The sequence below is a fragment of the Sinocyclocheilus grahami genome, unplaced genomic scaffold, assembly GCF_001515645.1.
Source record: "Sinocyclocheilus grahami isolate Dianchi unplaced genomic scaffold, SAMN03320097.WGS_v1.1 scaffold627.1, whole genome shotgun sequence".
In the NCBI taxonomy this organism is placed as follows: Eukaryota; Metazoa; Chordata; class Actinopteri; order Cypriniformes; family Cyprinidae; genus Sinocyclocheilus; species Sinocyclocheilus grahami.
In genome coordinates, this window is record NW_015505806.1 from 426,748 (window position 1) to 441,433 (window position 14,686).

The window sequence follows — 14,686 nt, forward strand, 5'->3', positions numbered from 1 at the left end:
GTAATGATGCTGAAAATTCAGCTTTGATCACAGGAATAAATTATATTTTAAAATATATTAAATTGAAAACTGTTGTTTTAAATTTCAATAATATTTGACAATTTTACAATTTTTACTGTACAATTTTTGAACAAATAAATGCAGCCTTGGTGAGCATAAGACACTTTCATGTAAAACATTTTAAACAATCTCACAGAGCCCAAACTTTTGAACGGTACAGTAAGTATGTGGTTGTACCTGTAAGAGTGTTTCTCCTGCTCCAGGTTGCTGAGAGAGTTGGCTTTAAGCACAGGACCAGGTGTGCTCACAGGTTTTGGGAGATCTGTGGGCTGAAGAAGAAAGTACATCCATTCTGTCATCACACGTTCACATACACAAACTAGATTTATACATTTTCTGAAGTCCTTCTTCTCTGTGCAAAAGTCGACACTAAAATATTAAATTGTTATGTGGATGCAAATAAAACCATTAACAACAAAGCCCTCAATGGAAAAGTCTAGGTTCAGTATCAAGCGGACAGAAATATACCCTGATTCCCGCTACTTCCGGCGTATCCTTGGCTCGGTCTACGGACATGGAGCGCTTGTTCTCAAACATTTTTACCCTGTTGAGCACAGACTGGGGCTTCATGGCAGGGTCTTCATCATCATCATCATCATCATCATCATCCCTGGGGGGAGGCGGCAATGGTTTGGGAGCTGCAGGGTGAGCCGGCTCTCCTGAAGACAAGACGGCCTCAGGTTTGGGAGGCGGAGCAGGAGGTTCAGAGTTCATCACAGGCTCGTGTGGCGCTGGTTTATACGTTCGGTTCGGCGCTCCAGGGTTGTACGAGGGTCTCATTGCAGCATCACCGTAATACTGCTTGGGCGGATCAGGGGAGCGAAGCGCATTGCCTGGGAAACCATGTGGATCGGACTCGAAGGGAGAGCGGGCGTCGTAGGAGACTGGAGGGGGCGGTTCTTCGTAGCGCGCCGTGGCGGGTTTAGCGTGCCGCGGCCGGTTATCGTAGTTCATTGGTGACACGCCATCGTATTGGGACTGAGGGGGGCTGAAATCCCTGGTTGGGCCATCCTCGTATGGAGAGCGAGGTTCGTACCCCAGTTGGGGGGGAGGAGGAGGCTGGTGGCCCTGAGGGTAGCCGGACACTGGTGGCGGTTGGGGTGAAGTCTGCTGCTGGTCGTAAGGGGGCCACTGCTCGTTGTAGTGAGGCACACGGCTGTCGTAGTGCAGGTGTGGGTCGTAATTGTGAGGCTTTGGTTGTGCGTAGCCGCCACCGTCATAGCCATAAGGCGGGTGCTCGTATTGGCGGTATGGCTGTTGGTCCTGGTAGACAGGCTGGTGGCTGTAGGAGAGCGAGGTGGGGGGCCCTAAAGGCTGCTGCTGCTGCTGGTGGTGGGGAGGGGGAGGCTTCACGCTGTGGTTCACTCGCACCGCCTCATCCATGCTGTACAGATCCTTTTTATACATCTGTGAGGGACAAAACATCAACTGTCAGAGCCGGAATGATTGAAAAGGCTATGAAAAGGATATTTCCTATTTACATACATTTGCAAAACAACCTCAGTCGTTAAGTCATTAAATTAAACAGATCTGGCACATTTTTAAAGATAAAAAATTAAATAAAACAGGCAAAATATTTCAAATTAACGACAAAGAAATATTTAAGTAAATAAGTATTTCCTTCAAGAAAAACAAGTGCTTGCAAGGCAGTAAAAAAGTAAGCATGGTTTTACATACAGTAAAAATCACATGACAGTTTTAAAATAATGTGGTTTTATTGCAGAAGGAAAAAAATTAGCAAACGAAATATCGAAATGTTAGATTTTTTAAAAATCCTTTTTAAAAATTCTAATGTTTTTGAAAGCAGTCTCTTGTGTTAACCATGGCTAGATTTATTTGAGTAAAATATAGTAAAAATAGTAATACTGTGAAACATTATTTTAATTTAAAATGTTCAAATAATAGTTCTTTATTTTAATAGATTTTAAAATGTAATGTATTCTTGTGATGCAAAGCTGAATTTTCAGCATCATTACTCCAGTCTTCAGTGTCACATGATCCTTCAGAAATCATTCTGATATGCTGATTTCCAGAAGGAAAAAAATTAGCAAACGAAATATCGAAATGTTAGATTTTTTTAAAATCCTTTTTAAAAATTCTAATGTTTTTGAAAGCAGTCTCGTGTTAACCATGGCTAGATTTATTTGAGTAAAATATAGTAAAAATAGTAATACTGTGAAACATTATTTTAATTTAAAATGTTCAAATAATAGTTCTTTATTTTAATAGATTTTAAAATGTAATGTATTCCTGTGATGCAAAGCTGAATTTTCAGCATCATTACTCCAGTCTTCAGTGTCACATGATCCTTCAGAAATCATTCTGATATGCTGATTTGGTGCTAAATTATTATTTATAGTATTAAATGAACTTTCAGTAAATATACATGCAGTGGTGCCTTGCAAGCACTGAAGCTAAACTCACTCCTGAACAGAAAAAACATTAATAATTCATTAATTCAATATGCAATAAAACAAGCATCTTACGAATTTGCAACTCAGCTCTACATTACTACATTTTGAAAAGAAGCCCTTCAACATGTACAGCAACTCCACTTGGTTACACTTCTTTGATTCCTAATCTTTAGCAAAATCTAATAAATTTATAATAGGACCAAGTGGAGCTTTAAAGATGTCTTCGTTCATTGTTTGAAAGGCTCCTTCTCAAGCTTCAAAGTATAGCCTGAAGACAGTAGAGCTGTAAAAGGTCCAACGCCTCCTATAAGACAAGTTAACAATCACAAAAGCTCTTACATAACGTCTTCATCTATGAAAAGGAACATTGGTTATGAAGACATTATGCAGGATTAGTCCAGTTGTTTTCCTTTTACATTGCTGTAAGTACTGTCTGCAGGTTAAATGAACATGCAACTACAGAAGTCCATTCTTGCAAATCAGGGAAAGGTCCATTTGCAATTTAGTGACACGTCTACAGTGCATCTAGTGGCCGTCTGTACAGATGTGATTCAGGTCAAAGCCAAACGCTACCGTTACAGCTATCACTACAGATTAGGGCCAGGCGATATAGCTTAAAATAAAAAAATCCATTGTTTACATCAAACAGCATAGTGCACGCAGTAAATCAAGGTTTCAATAATCTTGTTTTACACAGCTTTTCAATAAACAAAACAAATAATTATTTGAAATGTTATGCACTAATAAAATAATACATAAAAGCAAACACTATGGGGGAAAATATTCCAGTAAAATTTTTTATGTTGATGCAAACAATAGCAATATACAATAAAATAAATTATATATGTAAAATTTTACTTAAAACATTTTAATATATTAAAAAAACAATTATAAAAAATATGTGAGTGATGTTAGTGATGATGCGGATGAATCACTGAAACAGTTATGAATTGACTCCTTACAGTGGACTGCTTGTACTGATTAATGGAAATGATTTTTAATCTTAGTTTTTTTTATTAAAACTAAAATTTTGAGTTTTAATCTCACAATTCAGCCTTTTTTCTCACAAATCTGAGAGATCAAAGTTTATATCTCACAATCTGTCGTTTTTCCTCCCAATTCTGAGTTTATATTTCAGAGACACAAACTCAGGATTGCGAAAGAAATACAAACCCAGAATTGCAAGATATAAAAGCAGAATTACAAGGGGAAAAAAAACTCAGAACTGCAAGGGGAAAAAGTCCAGAAACATATTAGCCGAATAAAGTGTGCATTAAAATCGTCACACATTCGCAAAGTTGCACCATTTCAAATAGCCATCGCATTCATATCATGACTATTCAATATATCGCCCAGCCCTATACAGACAAAACAAGCTGAAAGAAACGTCATAAATTAGGAGCCATGCAAGAGGATGTACGAGGCAACAAGTGAGGAGACTGCACTTCTACTTATGCAACGGGCCCTCGTCCTCCTGTGGTGCATGTGTACCAGTTACACAGTCTCTGCTGTAGTGTCAGAGGAACACACGCAGCACACGCGTGGGGTGGGCGGAGCATTCATGCACACAGTGGAGTGGGAAGAGTCAAAGAAAATAGTGATAGACACAGGCAAGGTTGAGAAAGAAATAGCTGGGCTGAACCAGGCCGAAACGGGCCGGGAGTGGGTCCAGCTTCCGGTGCTGCTGGTACCTTTGGATCTGGGCCAGGAGGAAGCAACTGGGGGGGATCGTGTGTTGGGGGCTGAGCGAGCTCAGGTTCGGGCTGGGGGTCAGGAACAGGGACGGGGCTGTTAAGGGTGTCGGCCTGAGGGGTGCCAGTCGGCTCCTCTGGGTCCGTACCCGCTAGTGGCGCGGTTGGTTGGACAGCAGGGGGCGCTGCTGCCGCTGCAGAGGGAGGGGGTGGCGAGGCCAGAGCGGCCTCAGCTTGCTGTGGAGTACGGGGCAAAAAGGTTACAGACACGCGCTGCCAAAAGCACCAGCTACAACTAGCGGCTACAACAACCAAAGCATCCATAACCAGGTTAACTGGTAGCTACTGAAAGCTGAATAAGAGTTTGTCTGGAAAAGAATGTCATCTGATCATATAAACTAGATCACATCAAGTGTCTTTAGCTTTACAGGAAGCAGAAAACTAGGTAGTGTTCCAGTCCTGCTGCATATGCAGTTTAAAATGCTATTGAGGCAGAAAATAAAGGTTAACATTTCAGATAACGACCCAAAGGAAGGAAAATGGGTTTTGTTATGTTATATGGTCATTTCTACTATGCTGTACAATTTCATATTTTGATCATATATTTATTTTATTAGGTAACATATTAAACTCAAAAAGAGAGAATCCATATTAGTAAGAATCACCAGAAAAAAAAAAGACAAAAATGTAAATCTCATGTAAACTTTTTGTTGTCTGGTATTTAATTGAATTGATCGTTATTAGAATTCATTGTACACGCAAATGCACTCAATTTCACAACTAACAGAGTGTATTTCAAGAAACATAAATTATTTTTGAGCAGATGATATTTTTCAAGTGGTATTCGTTAGTAACATAAAAAAAAAATTAACTGCAATTATTTCTCCCGGTGTCCTTAAGTATACTTTTCATCCTGTCAGTCTTCTGTATATCGTAATGACTAACAAAGCCCTAAAGCCTAACTTTATCCCTTTAACTAACAAAAGCCTGTTCCTTAATGACTTTGTCCTCTAGGAAGTGACATCAGCACAAACATCAGCAAGAATTAACAACAGCTTTTATATAATTTTGTGATGTTTTGTGCTATTCATTGGTCTGACTTGAATCATTCCATCTTGTTTGATAGAAAGAAAAATGCATATATTTTAAAAGACTGTTAAAACCAAGATTAAAATATAACAAGCTACAAAGTAACCTTATCTAAAACAGATAAATGATAAATAAATAAATACATACATACAAATTTAGCAAGCTAACATACTTATGTAAACTAAACAAATATTTAAAAATAATAATAAAATAAATAAAAATGATCAAGTTAATACTCGTGTAAGCTAACGCTCCTCACTTTAGATTCTTATTTATATCCTATAAGGTTCATCTTAACTAATTTTCTTGCCAGTATGTGAATAGGTTATAATTAATAATTTTTTTAATAATTTAGTGCCTGAGTATCTCTAATAGAAATACTTCATTAAATTACAACACAAGCATATTCATTTTTTAAAAGTTAGAGATTTCAAAAAGCACTGCATAGCAGAAATGGCCCATGTTATGCTCAAACTTAAAGAAGTCCCACTGAAATGAACAAAGTAACCAACACACATACATAATGGTACTCATATTCTGTACCTGCTGAGGCGCTGCCATCTTAAACCCGGCTGGGTCGATGCGGTTAACCGGCTCCGGTTGCGGCACAGCATGCTGGTAGCTCGGGTACCCAGTTGCGTCCTGGATGACCGGCAGGTCCTCTCGGACAGGTTCAGATGAGCGTGTGATGGCAGGCTCGCTGGGCAGGCCCACCTCGTCGTTCATGGTTTCATCCAGCTCCTGGTCAGTGTACGCCCCGCCCTCCGTATCAGTGTCCTCGTAGTCGGAAGTGTGGCGGCTGTCGGTGCTGTACATGCTGTACTCACTGCCCGGTGCTGAGAGGTAGGAGAGGCGGTCATCGTGGATGTCAAGGTCATCGTCAGGAGCGCCATCTGCCTGCAGGCGGAGAGGGGGAGGGAGGGATGGTTAGGATGAGTTTGATGACCCACAGCAGTGGAAATGAAATGATGGATGGTGAGAGCGGAAACTAATGCATATCAAACGCCTTGGACTGGAACTGTGTAAAAGCAGAAATAGCTCTGCTCTGGTTTTTTTGCTCTTAAAAAGTTTTTTTTAAAATATATATAGTAAATAAAAACATTTTACATGGATACTAAGCAAATAAATGAATAAACAGATTTGAAATATTGTTTTAAGCAGAAATTGTTTGTGGGGATACACAATATATTTGTATGATATCAGTTATCAGCCAATATTAGACAATTTTTTTCATTGTATCAGATATATATCGGCTCAAAGTTTTCAGATTTATTCAGTTTTTCCAATTATAATTATGGTTATTATAAGTATTATTTATTCAGCTATACAGTTCACTAATTATAGAAAGCAAAATGCATCCAACAACTCGGCCAAACATAAATACCAATCATCCAATGCCGATAATTATAACATTTCAAACAGCCTTGTTGATATATATATCAACCACTTATTACAAATACATGTATATAATCATTATTTATTCAGCCATTGGCAGTTATAAATAAATTATCGGTTAATTAATTGGCCTTGCCGATATACAAATTGACCGATAATTACAATTACAAATATCTAATTATTTATTCAGGTGCTGCTGTTTTTAGTGCTGTCAAAATAAAAGTTTCAACACTTATCCAAACAGAAAAATGTAAAGCCTAATGCCAATTAAAAAAATGGCAAGGACCTTGGCAATATAGAGGTCAATCACTAATTACAATTACAGTAATATAATTACTATTTATTGAGGCATTGACAGTTTTAGTGCTGTCAAAATAAAAGTCATGGTTCCAACACCAAAAAGAACAAATTAAAGGCTGATGCCAATATCGGTCATTATTGGCCTTGGCAATTATAGGTTGACCACTAATTACAGGCACATAATTATTGTTTACTAAATTATACAGAGTAACTAGAAAAGTTTTAACCACAGAATGACGACAACTAACCAACCAAAATCAAGTATTCCAGAGAGCAGTGTAGTAATGCATTGCATAAGACACATAAATGAGGCTAGGGTTGTTATGGTTGCCGACCCTCATTTAAGGCAGCGCTTCCCAAACCTGTTCCTGTAGGCACAGCCACAGTACATAATTTGGATGTCTCACTTATTTGACCCATTCATTTCGTGTCTTGGAGTCTCTACTAACGAGCTGAAGAGTTGAATCAGGTGTGTTTGATTGGGAAGAGTCTCAAAATGTGTACTGTTGGTGTGGCTTCAGGAACAGGGTTGGGAAACACTGATCTAATGGAGCTTTTCCACTGCGTGGTACGACTCGGCTCAGTACGGTACGGCACGGAACGGCTCGGTTTGCGTTTCCACTGCAGTTCAGTACCGCTTTAGAGTGGGCGGGATTTATTCACATGTCGTTATAATCTACTGCCGCGACTCCTAAAAAAACTTTTTCATTCCGCGTCGCCCCATCAAGCTCTTGCTGGATCCGCTCCTCTGCTATCAACGAGTGGAACTTCTGTATTTCCTCAACAGACAGCGAAACAGCCACTTTTTGGTTGTTAAAAAAAGGTGCGCTCGTTCCTTTGCTGGCTGTGCTGATTTAAATCTAGTGGTTTTGTTGTGTTTGTGTCGCAAGTTCAGTGACGCAGGTAGTGACGATTCTCTCCGGCCAATCTGTGATCAGCAGAGTTTACACGTCACGTTTTGGTAACAGTACGGTTCACTTGGTACCATGCAGTGGAAAAGCGCCATAAGGTGTTTGAGTGGGGGTGGGAGCTCTAGACAAAGAAGCAACATCTAGATAGTGAGGCACAAAACTTTAGAGAAGCTTACCTTGCCCTCTGAGACCCAGACCAACTGGTTCTGCTGCTGCTGGATGGTCTCTTTCAAAGCTCCGTACCACCCATCGTTCATGTTGTTCAAGTTGATGGTGGCTAAAAGGCCAGGAAGTCGCAATTTACTTACTACAAACACACCACAAGTAATGCTTGCATTTAAAACAATAACTTTTATGGTGCTTTTGTAGCTTGCAAAAGTTCCCAGTTCTCATTCATTACATGAACTAGATTGCCCTGGACATGCTTTAAAATGTCTCCTTTTGTGTTCCATTGACTAAAGAAGGTCTAACAGGTTTGTAACAACATGAGTCTAATAATATTATTTTGTTGTTGGGTCTACTCACTGGTAAAGAGGTGATGGTTGCTCTTTCTCAGTTTGAGAGCACGCTCATACAGCTTCCGGGCACTCTTCCTGGACTCAGGACAGAGCCTGGTCCTCATGTTCTTGACACCCTGCTTGCTGTCAGGATTCAGGAACACCACGATGGGGTACCATTGAGCATAATTCAGACGATCCACCGCATTGGGGGTGATGTCCAGCACTGCATGCTTGTCCTAGCAGCACAAACAGAATCATGAGACACCAGCCGGGTCTTTGCAGGGTCTGTGAGACTATGCTCACGAGCTGAGCAGATGGAAAGCTGGATGGCAGTTAACTAAATTATCCGAGTCCATACTCACTCGGTCAATGATCTGTTTAATGGTATGGAGACGGATGATTCCAGAGCTGCGCTGGTCTGTGCCTGCATCTCTGGGTTCACTCTCTTAGAGAAGGAGAATAAGACGTTTTATACCTTCTTAATACGAACCCCCCCCCAAAAAAGAACGCTGAAATCCTCTTTACACAGAACTTACTTGCAAGTTCAAAGACGTCAGGCTCCTCTCTGGACAGTTTCTCTCTTGCGACATCCGCAATAGGCCCGAAAATGACCACCGGCCTCAAGAAACCAGCTTTTTATGCAGAAGAAACAACAGGTTAACTAGATTTCTACAAAAGGTTTTCCTTCGTTGCAAGGCTATCAGATTATTTCCTGCAAACTTCCACAGACAAACTGAAATTGATTAGCAAAGCTTTAAAAGTAGATGCTCAAACCCGAAATAACCATAGCAACTAAAAGCAGGTCTATAAACAGTAGGGCTGGGTAAAAAATATCTATATCTCGATATTAATCGATTCTCATTTTTACGGAACGATATCAATTCTTAAATCCCAAGAATCGATTAGTCTAGCCTGTTTTCAGTTAATGGATGGAAAATTGATGCACACCTCCCATCCAATATATCACAATAAGCATTGTGCGTTGGTACTTTTAATATGAAACAAAGTCTCATATTTAAAATTTTGTCCATTGTATTGCAGTATTCAAACAATAAATGCCATTTTGGCGCTGTTTAATGTGGAGTGACAGATTGCTGTAGACGCAGCAGCGTGAGGCGCACGTGAACTAATAATCTCCTCCATATTAATACCAGTTTCAGCACAAAATAATCATGACTAAACATCCGAAGGCAAGTTAAAAGAAAGAGTACAACTTTACAATCCGTATCCTGTCTCATGTAATCGCTCAATCAGTGTTTCAGCCGCGTCTATATAACGTCTTGTAAACAATGTCACGTAACGTCACATTTACCTCGGAAAAACATATTCGGTGACCATAAACTCATTAGTCAGATAGAAAAATAAACTGTAGAGAGGGGCATTTTGCTAAATATATGCACCATATAACATTCACTATAAATTTTACTGTTCTTCAATGTTTAATTTATGTTTTAATAAATCCATCAAGTTTTTATGACAGCCACCATTATGTTTATATAATAAAAACTAATTGAAGTAGAAATATTATGTAATTGTAACTTTATTATTTTAAAAACGTAATTGTGTAATTTTAACAAATCAGTCAATTTTAACCTTCAATATTATAGTAATGTAGTACCAACTGACTCTCATGTATATTTTAAAGCATAGTTGAGAGATTTTTTTTTCCTTGAGAAAATCTGTACCTGATATATATCCAAAATAATCGATATTGAATCGAATCGAAAGCTTGTGAATGAGAATCGAATCGTGAAATTTGTGTCAAAACCCAGCCCTAATAAACAGCCTACCTTCTCGAAGCACCACTCTTTCATAAGCGGGGAACTTTGTTTGGACAGGTTGAGCAGAAAGGTCCTCTCTGCTCTTCCTCAGGTTGCGTTTGGAGCTACGGAGGCCTCTGAACCTCCAGAAGTCGGCCCGATCCCCTCCTGGAGTCTTTGGGAGAGTGTATTGGACACTCGATAGCTGCTCAGCCCTGTAGAGAACACAAAATAACAGTTCAAACTTGAATAACTCAACACCTCAAACGCACGACTCAATGCAAACTAGTACAAATGGCTTCAGCACCTATTCTTGTTGGGGATTATGCCCCGCTCCACCTCCTGGTGGTTCTTGCCGATGCGGATGGCAAGCCAAGAGCCCAGTTTGCCATTGTAAAGGGTGTCGACTACTCTGAAGACCTCCCCCTTATTGAAGCTCAGGCCGTAGGGCGACTCCTTCTCGTACTCAAAATGGGTCCTGATGTAGAACGAGTCACCTACGTCAGACTCTACAATGCGTCTGTATACTGGGAAGCAAAGAGATTTATGTTATTATTATTTTGGAGTCCTGATGAAAAGTTTGAAACAGTTTAAAGTGGTTTTGCTGATCTTTTCTGGTTTAGCTTGTCAGACAGTCTGACAAGTGTCCAAAATCCCTATAAAACCATCAAAGAACCAGATCAGTCTGACCAGCAGAAACCAGCTTGGTGGATCGGTAAATTATGATTTGATTATGTTTGATTATTTAACTTTCATAATATAATGTTGTACAAGACCCTATCCCACCCCAGATTTTCCTCACTCTTCCACATTATATTATTATATTAAAAGATCTTAAGACAGGTGCGAAACTTAGGTGTGGATGCTCTATTATAGATTAAAAGAAAGGAATAAAATATAATATAATAAGTGTAGAATTGCACTGTACTGTAAGGTGCCCTGGGTTGCACTATCTGTTCGTTCACACACGTCTATCGGACTGGCAGCTGGCTTTAGCAGAGCCTTTACCGATTACATCCATTGTTCAAAGCAATCGACATAATAGTCTGTGAGTGACGTCACTTCCCAATACAAACACGCCTCATAGGATAGTCCCGCCCCTGACACCGATTGACAGCTTTCCGTGTAAGGCATCGGGAATTCAAATGCTAAAGAAACTGCGATTCCATGTGAGTTTTGGCAGGTTATATGCGCAACGCAGAGAGAGTGAAAAAGCAGATGTGGTAATTAATATTGCTATTTAAATATGACAGGCTCATAAATCGTAAGACATGGGAAATGCAGTTGCAAACGAACTTTGCTTTTCCATTTGAAATTTGGCACTCACTAAGCGTTCGCGAAAGCAAAAACGCAAACGGTAATGCAAATTTGTAAATTTGGATTATGTCACAATGTATGCGTCCATATATGGAAAACGCAACTGAAAATACAATTTGCAATTGTGTGAGTGTAGCAGAGTGTATTTATAATGTACAGCAGAGTGTACATTATAAATACATTTAATTTATTAAAAATGTATCTAGAGAAAATCAAGAGATCATCCCAGAGTTATTATAGTTATCTAGAAATGGAAACCATAAAAAAATTGTTAATTGAAATAAAATAAACATTAACTGAAATAAATTATATATATATATATATATTTAAAAAAAACTTAAAGCTTTATTCAGGTAGTTGCTAAGGCAACATTTCTCATTTTAATTTAGTTTAACTTAACTAAAATAACTCAACTAAAACTGAAATGAAAAATTAATAAAACTATATAGAATTATTAAAAACTAATAAAAATGTCAAAACATACAACACAATTACTTTAACTGAAAACTTCACAAAACTTTAACTGAAATTAAAATAAAAAATGAAAATATAAAAATAAAACTAATTCAAATTATTAATAAACTACTGTATATAAGTATTTCAACAATAGTAAAATAACACTAGTTTAAGTCAAGGCAAATATTATTGTGTATTTTAATATATTTTTGTGCATATTGCAAATATTTTTGTGCATATTACAAAAATGTATATTATTATAAAAACTGGTTATTATAAAAATGGTTCCAGAATTCAATTTTTTCATATTCATTTATTTAAATCATTGAAAAAAAATTTTTGTTAAGGAGCTGTGACTCAACTAAACTAAACAGCTCCAAGTTGGATAAATGCAACATGAAACGAAAAAATATATATTTTGAATCGGTAAACAGACTACATAACCATGCACTTAACCTCTTTTATGAGGAAATGAACTACACATCCCATGATGTACTGCAAATCAAATCGGAAATTAGGTAATTGATTCAGAAACAGAAGCTCAAAAGTAAACGGACCATGAATCATAACAATATATCTGAAGTTTATTATATACAAATACATAAGCTATTTAAGAGTGAATTTGCAATGCTTCATGGGAGTGGGCAGTCACTGTTGAGTTCTTTTGCCAGAGTTCCCACTTCCACAGTAACAAAGACTGCTCTGATTGGTGGATCGCTAGCAACCAAAAGTACAGCAACCTGATGAATTAACCGCTGTCAAAGTGCCCTTTATAGGTAGTTGCCTATATAAACAGCTTTTAGTCAGACGTTGCAGTAATTAATCAGTGAAGAGGTTACAGTGAAGCAAAACATTGTTTTCTCACCCTGAGAATCTGGTCTCCCTCCTCCAGGCCCTCTTTAGCAGCAGGACTGTCCTCCAAAACTCCTGCCACAAATATCCCAACGTCATTCCCGCCAGCGAGTCTCAACCCGACGCTCTCACCCTTCTTAAACTTCACCAGCTTCATGCTCGGCCTGAGGGTGGACACACAAACATACATTTAGGACATTTCATTCTCAACATCTCTAAAACACTGAAGTAAGTAGCACGCACCGTAAGATGCTGTCATCATGCGTGACGCTGGGCACTGGGGCGTCTGCCGGACTAACAGGCAGGTCCACATCAGGCTGGCCGGGTTGAGCGTACACAGGCTTGGGCTCTGAGAAGATCAAGGCACACGGAGTATTCGAATAAAGTACACACGCACACACAAAAATGTCATCACAGGAGCATGTCGCGCTCTGGGAGGTCACAGAGACACCCAGCGGGACGGAGTAGTTGGAAAGACACTGTCAAAACGGACAAACTCCCGCTGCTCGTCACCGCCTATGCACAAACCCAGGCTGAGAATAATGTACGTTTAATCACAGTGTGTTCGTGTGTAGTGACCTCTGACCTGGCAGAGGGGGGAGCTGTTTCTCTTCTCTGGCTGCAGTCTGCTCTTTTGCCATCTCCTCCACCATCTTAGCAGGCAGGGGAAGCGGCCCTGCCTTTGAGACCCTGTCTTCATCACGGCTTCGGTGACTGTGGGTGAAGAAAAAAGGACAACACAGAGTTAAGCTGTTAGAATCCCACACATTTAACATTGGTCTTGTTATGATTTACTGAAGTAAATCTGTGAATGAATTATTCTTAGAAGCTGTTTCTTTTGAATGATTTGGTCAAACTGATTCGTGGAGAATTTTAAATCAGTTGATTTTATGTGAGCAGTTTGTTTGGAAGTAAAACATTAAGGGAAGTGATATGTTTGAACCGTAAGCAATGGAAAACTTCGAAGAAGCAATTCTCAGAATGATTCTTCTTCAACTTGATAGCATTAAAAACAGGTTTATCTGACACAAACAATTTGGATCATGACGGCATCAAACTCAAACGTATACTTTTATATGATATATTACAACAACAAAAAAAGCTAGTTTTCATAACTTATCGACAACAATGATTTTTGCCACTTTTGAAAGAATCAATTTTGAATGATAATCGATTAATCAGTTTTTTTAAACAGTAATAAAAACAGCATGAATGAACCAAACTGCTAACTAGATTTTCCAAACTGACTTCCAAATTGACTAACTCTTATGCATTGTACAAAACAACTTATATTATCATAACCTAAAAATATTTTAATAAGTAAATAGTCGTATTTAACTAAATACTTTTTTTCTTACAAAAACTGATATAGACATACTACTGGAAAACTTGTGAGTGATAACTGAAACAAACCAGGTTTTTTGTTTTTGTTTCACTGAACAGTCCAAACAAACCAAATCACTAAATCTACTGACTGTTATCCACCAAACAAATATCAGATAATACTTATATATAGAGATTAGATTGCATTTAAAAAAATAAAAATAAAGAATACGTAAAATGGCATACTTCTGGAAACACTTTTGATTGATGACTCAAACGAATCCACTGATTCATTGTAACAAACTAAAATGTGCACAAATGAATCAGGCATATCGAATCCACTTTAAAAGTGAAAGACATTTCCTCTTAAGGCCAGAAACATTCTCAACACAAGTACCCAAACGCAGCTGTGAATGCTCGGCCGACGAAGAATGTGGTTTGGTTACCTAATTTGTATTTTGATGGTAACAAACCTAAGTAACTCCAAGGGTCGATACCATCATATATCTGTGCTCATGGGCGACATTTGCCTCTTGAGTCAGGGGGGGCAAGAAATGTATTACAATGCATCAAAGCAGTCAATCCAACACAGTCAAGAATAACTTAAAGAGGTTGCCA

General features: G+C 38.6%; 1 protein-coding gene across 1 annotated transcript in view; it reads right to left on the reverse strand.

Annotated features, from left to right (window-relative positions):
• Positions 1 to 14,686, reverse strand: part of LOC107557981 (tight junction protein ZO-1-like) — a 144,069-nt gene that overhangs the window by 11,835 nt on the left and 117,548 nt on the right. The window contains exons 11-22 of the mRNA XM_016241579.1: positions 13,332 to 13,459; positions 12,989 to 13,094; positions 12,746 to 12,909; positions 10,428 to 10,647; positions 10,151 to 10,335; positions 8,897 to 8,992; positions 8,723 to 8,805; positions 8,386 to 8,596; positions 8,037 to 8,137; positions 5,798 to 6,151; positions 4,166 to 4,402; positions 950 to 1,467 (exon numbers count right to left, since the gene is read on the reverse strand). Coding sequence (XP_016097065.1) covers positions 950 to 1,467; positions 4,166 to 4,402; positions 5,798 to 6,151; positions 8,037 to 8,137; positions 8,386 to 8,596; positions 8,723 to 8,805; positions 8,897 to 8,992; positions 10,151 to 10,335; positions 10,428 to 10,647; positions 12,746 to 12,909; positions 12,989 to 13,094; positions 13,332 to 13,459 — 2,403 coding nt within the window. The remainder of the gene's footprint in view (positions 1 to 949; positions 1,468 to 4,165; positions 4,403 to 5,797; positions 6,152 to 8,036; positions 8,138 to 8,385; positions 8,597 to 8,722; positions 8,806 to 8,896; positions 8,993 to 10,150; positions 10,336 to 10,427; positions 10,648 to 12,745; positions 12,910 to 12,988; positions 13,095 to 13,331; positions 13,460 to 14,686) is intronic.